The sequence below is a fragment of the Anomaloglossus baeobatrachus genome, chromosome 4, assembly GCF_048569485.1.
Source record: "Anomaloglossus baeobatrachus isolate aAnoBae1 chromosome 4, aAnoBae1.hap1, whole genome shotgun sequence".
Lineage (NCBI taxonomy): Eukaryota > Metazoa > Chordata > Amphibia > Anura > Aromobatidae > Anomaloglossus > Anomaloglossus baeobatrachus.
Genome location: NC_134356.1, coordinates 494078324 through 494094911, shown reverse-complemented (window position 1 = coordinate 494094911; position 16588 = coordinate 494078324). Strand labels below are relative to the sequence as shown.

The 16588-nt window shown below is 51.1% G+C and overlaps 1 protein-coding gene across 3 annotated transcripts in view; it reads left to right on the top strand.

Moving 5' to 3' along the window:
• The window catches only part of DMXL2 (Dmx like 2), a 315382-nt gene that overhangs the window by 58254 nt on the left and 240540 nt on the right, over positions 1-16588 (top strand). For all 3 annotated transcript variants that reach the window (XM_075345795.1, XM_075345794.1, XM_075345793.1), the window contains exons 9-11: positions 5651-5825; positions 8162-8368; positions 8543-8805. In XM_075345795.1, the coding sequence (XP_075201910.1) occupies positions 5651-5825; positions 8162-8368; positions 8543-8805 (645 nt within the window). The remainder of the gene's footprint in view (positions 1-5650; positions 5826-8161; positions 8369-8542; positions 8806-16588) is intronic.

The following is a 16588-nucleotide window of genomic DNA, read 5'->3' as shown; positions in this document are numbered from 1 at the left end:
GCTGGGTATCGTCAGGGACAGGGCCCTGCTACATTAAGGTACTCTGTGTCCCCGTACACATCGCGCACACACACACCAGCATTGCTGGGAGTGCTAGTGCGCCGGGGACAACAGCGCGGAGCGCTTGTACTATTATTCACTGCAGCTTAGCTGAGTGAATTTATGTGTTAGAAACTGCCGCGCCGGCCGCTGCGGGGTGTTTTACACTGTGGCGCGGCTGGGACTTGTGGTGCGCCGGGGACTTCCGCGCTGGCCGTGCACATAGGACGGCCGCGCTTATTACTCGAGTCCCCGGCTTTGCGGCCTAGTTTTCGCTCCGTTCCCGCCCCCAGCCCTGCCAGTCAGGGGAGGGGCGGGACGCTGTACAGACAGTCAGCGCCGAGAGCTGGAGTCTGCTTTGCATTCTCCAGCCCCCTTCACTGGACACAGTGGGACGCCAGTTTCCCGCTCTTGTCTGGGGCACGCCCACGGCCCGCCCCTCTTCACAAGACGCCGGCAGCCATTCCTGCACGCAGTCTGGGCTGGAGAAGGGAGACAAGCTCTGGGCAACCAGTCACAGGATTCGGGCGACCACACACCCGCTTTTGTGCGGGCGGTAAGCAGCACCTGAAGTGCTGACCCCACTAATGCCATTTGTACTTTATGCCTAGATGGCTAGACTACAGCAGCAAAAAGCAAGGGTGCTAAGGCACAGGCTTTCTAGGCTGCTTGTATTGCATGTGCTGAAGTGTTCATTTGTACTTTATGCTGGTATGCTATACACTGCACTGTACGGTCGCTATTCTTGGCTATATACTCCTAGATGGCTGGACAACAGCAGCAAAAAAGCAAGGGTGCTAAGGCACAGGCTTTCTATGCTGCTTGTACTGCATGTGCTGAAGTGTTCATTTGTACTTTCTGCTTGTATGCTATACATTGCACTGTACGGTCGCTATTCTTGGCTATATGCTTCTAGATGGCTGGACAACAGCAGCAAAAAAGAAAGGGTGCCAAGGCACAGGCTTTCTATGCTGCTTGTACTGCACGTGATACTGTTCCACACGGCAGGTTCCACTGTCCCCATTGTGTGCAATGCTCCCCTGTAGCACTTGGTCAGCCGGGGTCTCTGCTAGAGGTGGCCAAAGGAACCACCTGTGAACCCTGTCCAGGGACAGGGACGGAGTTGCAGTCTCGGCTGATAGATTGTCTGTGACTGTGACTAACATCTTAGAGACTTTGCAGTCCAGACGGACCATGGGCAATGTTGATACAATGCTCCCTGGCCGCCCTCATTTGGAACAAATCAGTGCTCCGGGGGGGTCCCATGCATCCCAGGGCGCAGGCTCTGACACGGACGACAGTCCCAGACAGTCTAAGCGAGCTCGCTGGGAGCGGCACTCGGCTTCATCACTGGTTAGGGTCCCAGCAGGACTCTCTGTATGATGAGGCAGACGTAGCTGATCAGGACTCTGATCCTGAGACCGCTCTCAATCCGGATACACCGGATGGTGACGCCATGGTGAATGATCTTATAGCGTCCATCAATGGAATGTTGGATATTTCTCCCTCAGCTCCTCCGGTGGAGGAGTCAGCTTCACAGCAGGAGAAATCCCTTTTCAGTATCTCAAGCGTATATTGAGTACTTTTCTGGCCACTCTGACTTCAGAGAAGCAATCCGGAAACACCACACTTATCCAGATAAGCGTTCTCCAATCGTATTAAGGATACACGTTATCCTTTTTTCTCCCTGACGTGGTCAAGCGCTGGACCCAGTGTCCAAAGGTGGATCCCCCAATCTCCAGGCTTGCGGCTACATCCATAGTTGCAGTGGAAGATGGGACTTCACTTAAAGATGCCATTGACAGACAGAATTCTGTCTATGAAGCTATCGGCGTGTCGGTTGCTCCGGCATTCGCAGCCGTTTGGGCATTCCAAGCTATTTCAGCTGGTCTGGCGCAGGTGGACACCGTCACACGTACATCTGTGCCGCAGATGGCGTCCTTAACCTCGCAATGTCTGCATTGCGACTTACGCTATTAATGCTGTCCTGCACTCTACGAGCCGTACGTCAGTGGCGTCCGCCAACTCCGTGGTTTTACGCAGAGCCTTGTGGTTGAGGGAATGGAAAGCAGATTCTGCTTCCAAAAAAGTGCTTAACCAGTTTGCCATTATCTGGTGACAGACTGTTTGGTGAGCGATTGGATGAAATCATTAAACAGTCCAAGGGTAAGGACTCTTCCTTACACCAGCCCAGATCAAACAACACCCAACAGAGGAAGGGACAGTCGAGGTTCGGTCCTTCCCAGGCTCGGGCAGGTCCCAATTGTCCTCGTCCAAAAGGACTCAAAAGGCTCAGAGAGGCGCAGATTCCTGGCGGGCTCAATCACGCCCAAGGAAGGCAGCCGGAGGAACCGCTACCAAGGCGGTTTCCTCATGACGTTCAGCCCTCTCTCTCCGCATCCGCGGTCGGTGGCAGACTCTCCCGCTTTGGCGACATTTAGCTGCCACAGGTCAAAGACCGGTGGGTGAGAGACATTTTGTCTCACGTGTACAGGATAGAGTTCTGTTCTCGTCCTCCGACTAGATCTTCAGAACTTCCTCACCTCCCGACCGAGCCGATGCTCTTCTGCAGGCAGAAGGAGTGGTAATCCCTGTTCCTCCTCAGGAACAAGATACGGTTTTTACTCCAATCTGGTTGTGGTACCAAAGAACGACGGCTCTTCCCGTTCCGTTTTGGACCTAAACCTGCTCAACAAGCACGTGAAAACCAGGCGGTTCCGGATGGAATTCCTCCGCTCCGTCATTGCCTCAATGTCTCAAGGAGATTTCCTAGCGTCAATAGACATCAGGATGCTTATCTCCACGTGCCGATTGCTCCAGAGCACCGGTGTTGGCTACGATTCGTTATTGAAGACGAGCATCTTCAGTTCGTAGCCCTGCCCTTCGGTCTGGCGACAGCCCCACGGCTTTTCACCAAGTTCGTGGCAGCAGTGGGAGTAGTCCTGCACTCTCAGGGTCACTCTGTGATCCCTTACTTGGACGATCTACTTGTCAAGGCACCCTCTCAAGAGGCATGCCAACACAGCCTGAACGTGGCGCTGGAGACTCTCCAGAGTTTCGGGTGGATCATAAACTTTTCAAAGTTAAATCTGACACCGACCCAATCGCTGACATATCTTGGCATGGAGCTTCACACTCTCTCAGCGATAGTGCAGCTCCCGCTGGACATACAGCGTTCACTACAGACGGGGGTGCAGTCTCTCCTTCAAGGCCAGTCACACCCCTTAAGACGCCTCATGCAGAGGCAGTCCCTTTCGCGCAGTTTCATCTGCGTCCACTTCTATAGGACATTCTTCGCCAATGGGATGGGAAGTCGACGTCCCTAGACAGGAACGTACCCCTTTCTCAGACGGGCAAGGACTCTCTTCAGAGGAGTCCACCCTTCAGATCAATGTTCTGGAAATCTGGGCAGGGTATCTTGCCCTGCAAGCCTTCCAGCAGAGGCTGGAAGGCAAACAGATCCGAATTCAGTCGGACAACTTCGCAGCGGTGGCATACATCAACCACCAAGGCGGAACACGCAGTCGGCAAGCCTCCCAGGAAGTCCGGCGGATTCTGATGTGGGTGGAAGACAGAGCATACACCATATCCGCAGTTCACATCCCGGGCGTAGAAAACTGGGAAGCAGACTTCCTCAGTCGCCAGGGCATGGACGCAGGGGAATGGTCTCTGCACCCGGACGGGTTTCAAGAAATCTGTAGCCGCTGGGGGAGGCCGGACGTCGACCTAATGGCGTCTCGGCACAACAACAAGGGCCCGATTTTCATGGTGCGGTCTCACGATCAAAGAGCTCTGGCGGCAGGCGCCTTAGTTCAGGATTGGTCGCAGTTCCAGCTACCCTATGTGTTTCCCCCTCTGGCACTGTTGCCCAGAGGGCTACGCAAGATCAGCTCCGATTGCCGCCGCGCCATCCTCGTCGCCCCAGACTGGCCGAGGAGGTCGTGGTACCTGCATCTGTGGCATCTCACGGTCGGCCAACCGTGGGCACTACCAGACCGGCCAGACTTACTGTCCCAAGGGCCGTTTTTTTCCATCTGAATTCTACAGCCCTGAACCTGACTGTGTGGCCATTGAGTCCTGGATCCTAGCGTCTTCAGGATTATCTCAAGACGTCATTGTCACCATGAGACGGGCTAGGAAGCCGACGTCTGCCAAGATCTACCACAAGACGTGGAAGATATTCTTATCTTAGTGCTCTGCTCAGGAAGTGTCTCCCTGGACATTTGCATTGCCTACTTTTCCTTCCTTCCTGCAATCTGGTTTGGGAAAAGGTTTGTCGCTCGGCTCCCTTAACGGACGAGTCCAAGCGCTGTCTGTATTCTTTCAGAAGCGCATAGTACGACTTCCTCAGGTACGCACGTTCCTGCAGGGGGTTTGTCACATTGTCCCTCCGTACAAGAGGCCGTTAGACCCATGGGATCTGAACAGGGTACTAATTGCTCCCCAGGAGCCGCCCTTTGAGCCTCTGAGGGATGTTTCACTTTCTCGACTTTCACAGAAAGTGGCCTTTTTGGTAGCGGTCACGTCTCTTCAGAGAGTGTCCGAACTAGCAGCGCGGTCATCCAAAGCTCCCTTCCTGGTGTTTCACCAAGACAAGGTAGTGCTGCGCCTGATTCCGGGGTTTCTCCCTAAGGTGGTATCCCCCTTTCATCTCAGTCAGGATATCTCCTTACCTTCCTTTTGCCCTCATCCAGTTCATCGATATGAATTGGATTTGCATTTGTTGGATCTGATGAGAGCGCTCAGAATCTACATTTCCCGCACGGCGCCCCTGCGCCGCTCGGATGCACTCTTTATACTTGTCGCTGGTCAGCGCAAAGGGTCGCAGGCTTCCAAATCCACCCTGGCTCGATGGATCAAGGAACCAATTCTTGAAGCCTACCGTTCTGCTGGGCTTCCGGTTCCATCAGGGCTGAAGGCCCATTCTACCAGAGCCGTGGGTGCGTCCTGGACATTACGGCACCAGGCTACGGCTCAGCAGGTGTGCCAGGCGGCTACCTGGGCGAGTCTGCACACCTTCACCAAGCGTTATCAGGTGCATGCCTACGCTTAGGCGGATGCCAGCCTAAGTAGAAGAGTCCTGCAGGCGGCGGTTGCCTCCATGTAGGGAAGGGCTGTTTTTACAGTCCAAACTTGAGGTATTAATTTACCCACCCAGGGACTGCTTTTGGACGTCCCAATCGTCTGGGTCTCCCAATGGAGCGCCGAAGAAGAAGGGAATTTTGTTACTTACCGTAAATTCCTTTTCTTCTAGCTCCAATTGGGAGACCCAGCACCCGCCCCTGTTCCTTCGGGATTTTTGGTTGTTCGGGTACACATGTTGTTCATGTTGAATGGTTTCAGTTCTCCGATGTTCCTTCGGATTGAATTGTTTAACCAGTTATTGGCTTTCCTCCTTCTTGCTTTTGCACTAAAACTGAAGCAGCCCGTGATCCCACGGGGGGTGTATATGCAGAAGGGGAGGGGCCTTACACTTTTTAGTGTAATACTTTGTGTGGCCTCCGGAGGCAGTAGCTATACACCCAATCGTCTGGGTCTCCCAATTGGAGCTAGAAGAAAAGGAATTTACGGTAAGTAACAAAATTCCCTTCTTTCTTTTGCTGTTCTTTAGACAATTCATCACTTGAAACATTTGAGAAGGGGCAGAAGACGGTCTTCTGTTCTGGCTGCTCACACGGAATTGCTACCAAGTCAACCAAGCCAGCAGGAAGCCCACAGGCACATCTCGCATCACGCTAATTCTTTGTGTCATTTTCACATAGCAGCAAGCATAAATCCAAACACTGGTATAGTAGAAGTTTATGTAGTTTATTTACCTTTCTGTACTTCTCGGAGTCTGGGTGCCACAGTTTTTAAAATAAGACCAATCAGAATTTTGATTGAATGGGTTTTTTGGGCTCTTGACAAATTTCTGTGTGACTGTATCTGACCGCAGTGTGCCAAAATAATGATAGTGTGCAATGTGCACATTGTCACAATTCCTCTGTATCTTTATTTTAAGCACGGTCAGGCAGTCACATGATATGCAATGCATAGAACAGTGAGAGAAACAGATGAGAATCTATGTGGCAAGTGTCCACCAGATACATGCAGTCATGTGACCTTTTTTGCGCTGGTCATACAGGGAAGTTGTAATAGTGTGCACATTGCACACTCAAGTTTTGTTCAGCTGCAGTTACACCGTCATCTAACACCTGCAATAATTTGTCTGGAGCATGAAACCCCTTTTAAAGGGAACCTGTCACCACTTTTTTGGCCTGTAAGCTGCGGCCACCACCACCGGGCTCTTATATACAGCATTCTAACATGCTGTATATAGGAGCCCAGGCCGGGGGTATAACATAAAAGACTCTTTATAAAACTTACCTAACAGTCGTGCGGTGGGCCTAATGGGCATCTCTGTTGTCCGGCGCCGCCTCTTTTGGCCATCTTTGTTTTCCTTCTCTAGCCGCGGTGCATGACGGATCCGACGTCATACACACTCGCCGGCATTCAGGTCCTGAGCAGGGCATATCAAAGTATTGTAGTGCACCTGCGCAGGACCGACGAGTGTGTATGACGTAGACGCATCATGCACCGTGGCTTCAGAAAGAGGATGAAGATGGCCGAAAGAGGCGACATCGGCACCGGACAACGGAGATGCCCATTAGGCCCACCGCGCGACCGTTGGGTTAGTATTATAAAGTGTTTTTTATGTTATACCCCTGGCCTGGGCTCTTATATACAGCATGTTAGAATGCTGTATATAAGAGCCCACTGGTGGTGGCCGCAGCTTATAGGCCAAAAAAGTGGTGACAGGTTCCCTTTAATTAAGAGGATTTTCTATAAATGTGATTTAACCCCTTCACGATCGATTACATATATTTACGTAGTTGACAGTGCCTCTGCCTTTGATGCCTGCTCAGATACTGAGCCCGCATCTTTCTCCACACTTGATGGCTTATTATATCGTTCACCTCGGCTGTTCTCTGTCCCTGTACAGTTGTCAGCACGTCTTTTTGCTGTCATGCACTGAAACTATGGGTATCTTAACAAGAGGCGCAGAGTACGATTACGACTAGTCTCAGGATGTCTCTGTGCTTCCACATAGACATCTTGAGCCCAGTTACAGTGGAAATCCCGGCATAGCGTGCTCTTCTAGAGGACACAGTTAGAGTTGAGCGAGTACCTAACTATTTTATGCTATACTTATAATGAGTACTGTGTAATACTCGCATATTTGTTCTGATTAGCATGTGCAATGCAGGTGAATGGGGAAAAACTAGCAATGTAACGAGTAACCCGAATTCCGCACTATTCGCTACTCACACGAATGGTACGGCATTTGGGTTACTCGTTACTTTGCGAGTTTTCCCCATTGACTTGCATTGTACACACTATGCAGAACAAATACGCGAGTATTAGACAGTACTCGTTATGAGTATAGCGAGTACGAATAGTTAGATACTCGCTCAACTCTAGTCACAGCCCATGTACCAGCTGGCTTTCCATGAGTATGCGCTTGGTTTCTGTGGGCAATGGCAGTAAGAAGGGGCAGGTGGTAATGAGCTACGGGGAGAGAGTGCAGCAGAGGTGGCCGAGAGGTTTCTGCTGAGGTGAGCCTTTAGTTGTTTTTGTGGCTAGTCGACTGGCGTCTTGCATTATTCATGCAGAGGGAATTACAAACATTTGTAGTCCTTTTCCTCTATTAAAAATATTAAAAAAAATTAAAAGTACACATCACTGTTTCCATAAAAGTCTGATCTATTAAAATATACAATTCATCAGCCCGTTTGGAAAGAAAGTTTACATAGGAAAAAGAAACAAAACTCCAGAAAATGTATGGTCTCAACAACTAAGCAAATACAATAAGAAGAAATCAAAGCGTAGAATCGATCCCAAAATTGTATAACTTATTATGACAGGCTGCCCTCCCTCAGCCCCCTGGTTCGAAAAATGAAAATGTTCCGGATCTCGGAAAATGGTGAATTTCTGAATTTTGTTTTAAATACTTTAATAAAATAATATTAAAAAAAGTTTGCTGGATCTTGGAAGAAGGAGAGGCGTAAAGAAAAGTGCAAAAAAGCAAAAAATCGTTCTGTCCTTAAAGGCTAAAAGTCATTAATAATTCTCATTTTTGCAGACATTCCTTCTGTTTTGGCTGGGCCGGCTTTTAATCTGGATGAAGGTTCTGGAGGTTTTGTAGTCCATTGGCTCAACAATAAGGAATTGCACTTTACATCATCCATTGAAATATTTATACAGCATCTGAAAACCATTGTGGAACAACAATCAGAACCCGCTGAAGATGAGGAGGAAGAAGACGGTTTGTTAATGAAACTAGATAATGGTTAGTATCACTTTTGCCTCAGGGAAAAGACAGAAAAATCTGTTTCACTTTACATGATGGGGTTGTGTTGTGAAAGAAATTCTACCGTAATTTAGAGAGGGTCCGGTTTCATAGACCCAATGATGAGTTCTCCATCACCATGTATCTACAGACTCTGTCTAACTTTTGTTCTAGGGGAGGCGGAGGGTGAAAGGTCTTTGACTGGATCTCCCGAGCATGAAGAAGTAGAAACAGATTTGAGTACAAAAGCGTCTTCACCTGATGCTGCCCTTCCTCTACCCACTGTGTTATTAGACCGGAAAATCGAATCTCTCCTCACCGAGTGGAACAAGAGTGCAGACATGCTCTTCACCATTCACCCGGTGGATGGTACTTTTCTGCTCTGGCATATTAACTATTTGGATGAATACAATCCTGGAATCTTCAGACAAGTTCAGGTATTATTTTTTGATGTATTGCTTATAATTGGGATATACATGAAGGATATAAAATGCTTATTCTCATGTCGAAGTCTATGGCTATGTGCCCACGGGAGCTCGCATATACATATACATAGCTGCGGGATTCCAGCGAAATATCTGCGGAAAACCTGCGGACATTCGTGCAACTTACCTGGGGAAGTCCTGCCCTCTATCTCCATAGTGGAGAGGCGGAACTTCCGCAGCTATTTCTGCAGGAATAATTGACATGCAGTATTGTATGGCTGTGGGACATCCGCAGCATATTCTGCAGCCACACATACCGCAGCATGGACACAGACACTCCCCATGTCCCATAGGATAACATGGGAGTGTCAGTACTTGCTAAAACCTGCGGATTTATCCAGAAAAGTCAGATAAATCTGCTGGTTTTCTGCGGCAAAATTCGTGGGTACATTGTCCAATGGGCACATAGCCTATTACCAAGGTTATATAACAGTGGTGAAACTCACTGAAAGGGCTTGCGTATAACTCGGATGAGTGCTATCCCATGTTTTATCGGATCGCACTCGGTCCAGTGCTATACTATGGGGCAGTGCTGCTCATCGTTCCAATCGGCTTGAGAGAAAAGGGTCAGCATGCTGCTGTTGGCAGCGTATATCGGACAGTGCACATCCATTCAACTCTATGGCTACGTGTAAGTCATCGGACTGCACTCGGATGACATCAGTACAATCCGATATACGCAGAGACATAAAATGGATAGGATGGAGAAATAAATCTCTCTCTTCTCCTCACCTGTGCTCCGATAATCGCATGTGAGAGAATCAGAGCACAGTGAGTGACACTCAGATCACGCTCGGAGCAGAGTCTGAGCCAAATGTCATTAGCATAGAGTATCTGATTCTCGCACATCGGATGCTATTGACCCCGGCCAACCTTTTACACTCTGTGCACGATTATTGGGCAATTGTGTTTTCTTTGTCGCTCCATTGGGAGACCCAGACAATTGGGTGTATAGCTTCTGCCTCCGGAGGCCACACAAAGTATTACACTTAAGTGTAAAGCCCCTCCCCTTCTGCCTATACACCCCCTGTGCCTCACGGGCTCCTCAGTTTTCATGCTTTGTGCGAAGGAGGCTGACATCCACGCAGAGCTCCACATCTTGGTCAGCAGCAGCTGCTGACTAGGTCGGATGGAAGAAAAGAGGGCCCATAACAGGGCCCCCAGCATGCTCCCTTCTCACCCCACTCTGGTCGGCGGTGCTGTTAAGGTTGAGGTACCCATTGCGGGTACACAGGCAGGAGCCACATGCTGTTTTCCTTCCCCATCCCTTAATGGGCTCTGGGTGAAGTGGGATCCTAATCGGTCTCCAGGCACTGAGACCGTGCTCCCTCCACAGCCCCTGGGGAATCTGCTGGACAGGAGCCGGGTATCATCAGGGACAAGGCCCTGCTACTGTGAAGTACTCTGTGTCCCCCTGGGGGACCGCGCTTGGAGCGCTTGTGCCATACACACTGCAGCACTGCTGGGTGTGTTAGTGCGCCGGGGACTACCGCGCCGGCCGCGCTTATTTGCCGGCCGCGCTTATAACTTTAGTCCCCGGCTTTTGCGGCCTAGTATCGCATATTCCCGCCCCCAGGCCTGCCAGTCAGGGGAAGGGCGGGACGCTGCACAGGACGTCAGCGCTGAGGGCTGGAGCATACTCTGTATCCTCCTCCCCCCTCACTCAGCTCAGTGGGGCATCAGATTCCCGCACTTTCTAGGGCACGCCCACGGCCCCCTCCTCCCCACAGAACGCTGGCAGCCATTCCTGTCAGCACTTCTGACGCTGGAGAGGAGAGACAACACGGCTCTGGGAGGCCCAGGCAAGGGAATCTGGTGATCACACAACCGCTTTTAGCGGTCGGTAAGCAGCACCTGGGTGCTGGCCCCACTGAGTGCCGAAGTGTACATATATATATATATATGCTTATATGCTATACATTTACACTGTACGGTCGCACTGTTGATTTTTGGCTATATACCCTCCTGGATTTACTCAGAGGAGACAACAGCATGTCGTCCGCAAAAAGCAAGGGTGCCAAAGCACAGGCTTACTTTGCAACCTGTACCTCATGTGCGGCTATACTACCGGCAGGTTCCACCGATCCTCATTGTGTGCAATGCTCGGCCCCTGTGGCACTTACTCAGCCGGAGCCTCTGCTACTGGTGGCCCAGGTGGAACTACCTGCTACCACTGTCCAGGTGACAGGGACGGAGTTTGCAGTATTTGCTGACAAACTGTCTGAGAGTATGGATAAATGGTCTGCTAAGATACTAGAAGCCTTACAGTCCAGACCGGTGACTCAGGCCACGGGCACTGTTCAATCATTGACCCCAGGCCCCCCTCAGTTGGAGCAGCAAAGTGCTCCTGGGGTGACCCATAGGTCCCAGGGTGAGGTCTCTGACACGGACCGCAGTCCCAGGCCGCCTAAACGGGCTCGCTGGGAAATTCCCTCGACCTCATCACACTGTTCGGAGTCTCAGCAGGAGGACTCTCTGGATGATGAAGCGGAGGTAGCAGATCAGGATTCTGATCCTGATGCCGCTCTCAACCTAGATACACCTGAAGGTGACGCCATAGCGAATGACCTTATAGCGACCATCAATCAGGTGTTGGATATTTCTCCCCCAGCTCCTCCAATTGAGGAGTCAGCTTCTCAGCAGGAGAAATTCCGTTTCAGGTTTCCCAAGCGTACGTTTCTGGATCACTCTGACTTCAGAGAGGCAGTCCAGAAACACCGAGCTTGTCCAGATAAGCGTTTTTCCAAGCGCCTTAAGGATACACGTTATCCCTTCCCCCCTGACGTTGTCAAGGACTGGGCTCAGTGTCCCAAGGTGGATCCTCCAGTCTCCAGACTGGCGGCTAGATCCATAGTTGCAGTGGAAGATGGGGCTTCACTCAAAGATGCCACTGACAGACAGATGGAGCTCTGGTTGAAATCCATCTATGAAGCTATCGGCGCGTCTTTTGCTCCAGCATTCGCAGCCGTATGGGCACTCCAAGCTATCTCAGCTTGTCATGCGCAGATTAATGCAGTCACACGTACGTCTGCTCCACAAGTGGTGTCCTTAACCTCTCAGGCGTCGGCGTTTGCGTCTTACGCCATTAATGCTGTCCTGGACTCTGCGAGCCGTACGGCGGTAGCATCCGCCAATTCGGTGACAGTCCGCAGGGCCATGTGGCTACGTGAATGGAAGGCAGACTCTGCTTCCAAAAAGTTCTTAACCGGTTTGCCATTTTCTGGCGACCGTCTGTTTGGTGAGCGATTGGATGAAATCATTAAACAATCCAAGGGAAAGGACTCATCCTTACCCCAGTCCAAACCAAACAGACCTCAACCACGGAAGGTACAATCGAGGTTTCGGTCCTTTCGGTCCGCGGGCAGGTCTCAATTCTCCTCGTCCAAAAGGCCTCAGAAGGATCAGAGGAACTCCGATTCATGGCGGTCTAAGTCACGTCCTAAAAAGACCGCCGGGGGAACCGCTCCCAAAGCGGCCTCCTCATGACTTTCGGCCTCCCCAAACCGCATCCTCGGTCGGTGGCAGGCTTTCCCGCTTTTGCGACGCCTGGCTGCCACAGGTAAAAGACCGTTGGTTGAGAGACATTCTGTCTCACGGTTACAGGATAGAGTTCAACTCTCGTCCTCCGACTCGGTTCTTCAGAACATCGCCGCCCCCCGAGCGAGCCGATGCTCTCCTTCAGGCGGTGTGCACTCTGAAGGCAGAAGGAGTGGTGATCCCTGTTCCTTTTCAGCAACAGGGTCACGGTTTTTACTCCAACTTGTTCGTGGTGCCGAAAAAGGACGGATCCTTCCGTCCTGTTCTGGACCTAAAACTGCTCAACAAACATGTAAAAAACAGGCGGTTCTGGATGGAATCGCTCCGCTCCGTCATCGCCTCAATGTCCCAAGGAGATTTTCTAGCATCAATCGACATCAAAGATGCTTATCTCCACGTACCGATTGCTCCAGAGCATCAGCGCTTCCTGCGTTTCGCCATAGGGGACGAACACCTTCAGTTCGTGGCACTGCCTTTGGCTTGGCGACAGCCCCACGGGTCTTCACCAAGGTCATGGCAACAGTAGTAGCAGTTCTGCACTCTCAGGGACACTCGGTGATCCCTTACTTAGACGATCTGCTTGTCAAGGCACCCTCTCAAGTGGCATGCCAACACAGCCTGAGCATTGCTCTAGAGACTCTCCAGAGTTTCGGATGGATCATCAATTTTCCAAAGTCAAATCTGACACCGGCCCAATCACTGACATATCTTGGCATGGAGTTTCATACTCTCTCAGCGATAGTGAAACTTCCGCTGGACAAACAGCGTTCACTGCAGACAGGGGTGCAATCTCTCCTTCAAGGCCAGTCACACCCCTTGCGGCGCCTCATGCACTTCCTAGGGAAGATGGTAGCAGCAATGGAGGCAGTTCCTTTTGCGCAGTTTCATCTGCGTCCACTTCAATGGGACATTCTCCGCAAATGGGACAGGAATTCGACGTCCCTCGACAGGAACGTCTCCCTGTCTCGGGCAGCCAAGGCTTCCCTTCAGTGGTGGCTTCTTCCCACTTCTCTGTCGAAGGGGAAATCCTTCCTGCCCCCATCCTGGGCTGTGGTCACAACGGACGCGAGCCTGTCAGGGTGGGGAGCGGTCTTTCTCCACCACAGAGCTCAGGGTACTTGGACTCAGCCAGAGTCCTCCCTTCAGATCAATGTTCTGGAGATAAGGGCAGTGTATCTTGCCCTAAATGCGTTCCAGCCGTGGCTGGAAGGCAAGCAGATCCGAATTCAGTCGGACAACTCCACAGCGGTGGCTTACATCAACCACCAAGGCGGAACACGCAGTCGGCAAGCCTTCCAGGAAGTCCGGCGGATTCTGCTATGGGTGGAAGCCACAGCCTCCACCATATCCGCAGTTCACATCCCGGGCGTAGAAAACTGGGAAGCAGACTTTCTCAGTCGCCAGGGCATGGACGCAGGGGAATGGTCCCTTCACCCGGACGTGTTTCAGGAGATCTGTTGCCGCTGGGGGATGCCGGACGTCGACCTAATGGCGTCCCGGCACAACCACAAGGTCCCGACATTCATGGCACGGTCTCAAGATCACAGAGCTCTGGCGGCAGACGCTTTAGTTCAGGATTGGTCACAGTTTCAACTCCCTTATGTGTTTCCTCCTCTGGCACTGTTGCCCAGAGTGTTACGCAAGATCAGGTCCGACTGCCGCCGCGCCATCCTCGTCGCTCCAGACTGGCCGAGGAGGTCGTGGTACCCGGATCTGTGGCATCTCACGGTGGGCCAACCGTGGGCACTACCAGACCGACCAGACTTGCTGTCTCAAGGACCGTTTTTCCATCTGAATTCTGCGGCCCTCAACCTGACTGTGTGGCCATTGAGTCCTGGATCCTAGCGTCTTCAGGGTTATCTCAAGAGGTCATTGCCACTATGAGACAGGCTAGGAAACCAACGTCCGCCAAGATCTACCACAGGACGTGGAGGATATTCTTATCTTGGTGCTCTGATCAGGGTTTTTCTCCCTGGCCATTTGCCTTGCCCACTTTCCTTTCCTTCCTTCAATCCGGATTGGAAAAAGGTTTGTCGCTCGGCTCCCTTAAGGGACAAGTCTCAGCGCTCTCTGTGTTCTTTCAGAAGCGCCTAGCCAGACTTCCACAGGTCCGCACGTTCCTGCAGGGGGTTTGTCACATAGTCCCTCCTTACAAGCGGCCGTTAGAACCCTGGGATCTGAACAGGGTGCTGATGGCTCTTCAGAAACCACCTTTCGAGCCAATGAGGGATATTCCTCTCTCACGCCTTTCGCAGAAAGTGGCCTTCCTAGTAGCAGTCACATCACTTCGGAGAGTGTCTGAGCTAGCAGCGCTGTCATGCAAAGCCCCTTTCCTGGTGTTTCACCAGGACAAGGTGGTTCTGCGTCCGGTTCCGGAATTTCTCCCTAAGGTGGTATCCCCCTTTCATCTCAATCAGGATATCTCCTTACCCTCTTTTTGTCCTCATCCAGTTCACCAATGTGAAAAGGATTTGCACTTGTTAGATCTGGTGAGAGCACTCAGACTCTACATTTCTCGTACGGCGCCCCTGCGCCGCTCGGATGCACTCTTTGTTTTTGTCGCTGGCCAGCGTAAAGGGTCACAGGCTTCCAAATCAACCCTGGCTCGGTGGATCAAGGAACCTATTCTCGAAGCCTACCGATCTTCTGGGCTTCCGGTTCCCTCAGGGCTAAGGGCCCATTCTACCAGAGCCGTGGGTGCGTCCTGGGCCTTGCGGCACCAGGCTACGGCTCAGCAGGTGTGTCAGGCAGCTACCTGGTCGAGCCTGCACACTTTCACGAAACACTATCAGGTGCATACCTATGCTTCGGCAGATGCCAGCCTAGGTAGGCAAGTCCTTCAGGCGGCGGTTGCCCACCTGTAGGAAGGGGCCGTTTTACGGCTCTATTTCGAGGTTTTACTTTACCCACCCAGGGACTGCTTTTGGACGTCCCAATTGTCTGGGTCTCCCAATGGAGCGACAAAGAAGAAGGGAATTTTGTTTACTTACCGTAAATTCCTTTTCTTCTAGCTCCAATTGGGAGACCCAGCACCCGCCCCTGTTCCCTTCGGGCTGTTGTTCTTTGTGTACACATGTTGTTCATGTTCAATGGTTTCAGTTCTCCGAAATTTCTTCGGATTGAATTTACTTTAAACCAATTTATAACTTTTCCTCCTTCTTGCTTTTGCACCAAAACTGAGGAGCCCGTGAGGCACGGGGGGTGTATAGGCAGAAGGGGAGGGGCTTTACACTTTTAAGTGTAATACTTTGTGTGGCCTCCGGAGGCAGAAGCTATACACCCAATTGTCTGGGTCTCCCAATTGGAGGTAGAAGAAAAGGAATTTACGGTAAGTAAACAAAATTCCCTTCTTTCACAACTAATTTTATACTCCAATAATAAACCTGATTATTTAAGAACGTAAAACTGAGATTTTGTCTTTCTTAAAACAATATCTCCGTGTGCAGAATTATTATGCAACTAAGTGAAAAGAAGGGAATTTTGTTTACTTACCGTAAATTCCTTTTCTTCTAGCTCCTATTGGGAGACCCAGACAATTGGGTGTATAGCTTCTGCCTCCGGAGGCCACACAAAGTATTACACTCAAAAGTGTAACCCCCTCCCCTCTGCCTTTACACCCTCCCGTGCATCACGGGCTCCTCAGTTTTGGTGCAAAAGCAGGAAGGAGGAACTTATAAATTGGTTTAAGGTAAATTCAATCCGAAGGATGTTCGGAGAACTGAAAACCATGAAACAATTGAACATGAACAACATGTGTACACAAAAGAACAACTAGCCCGAAGGGAACAGGGGCGGGTGCTGGGTCTCCCAATAGGAGCTAGAAGAAAAGGAATTTACGGTAAGTAAACAAAATTCCCTTCTTCTTTTTCGCTCCATTGGGAGACCCAGACAATTGGGACGTCCAAAAGCAGTCCCTGGGTGGGTAAAAGAATACCTCGATAACAAGAGCCGACACGACTCCCTCTTACAGGTGGGCCACCGCCGCCTGAAGGACTTGCCTACCTAGACTGGCATCTGCCGAAGCATAGGCATGCACCTGATAGTGCTTTGTGAAAGTGTGCATACTAGACCACGTAGCTGCCTGACACACTTGTAGAGCCGTTGCCTGGTGCCGCAATGCCCAGGACGCCCCCACGGTTCTGGTAGAATGGGCTTTCAGCCCCGAAGGAATCGGAAGCCCCGAAGAACGGTAAGCTTC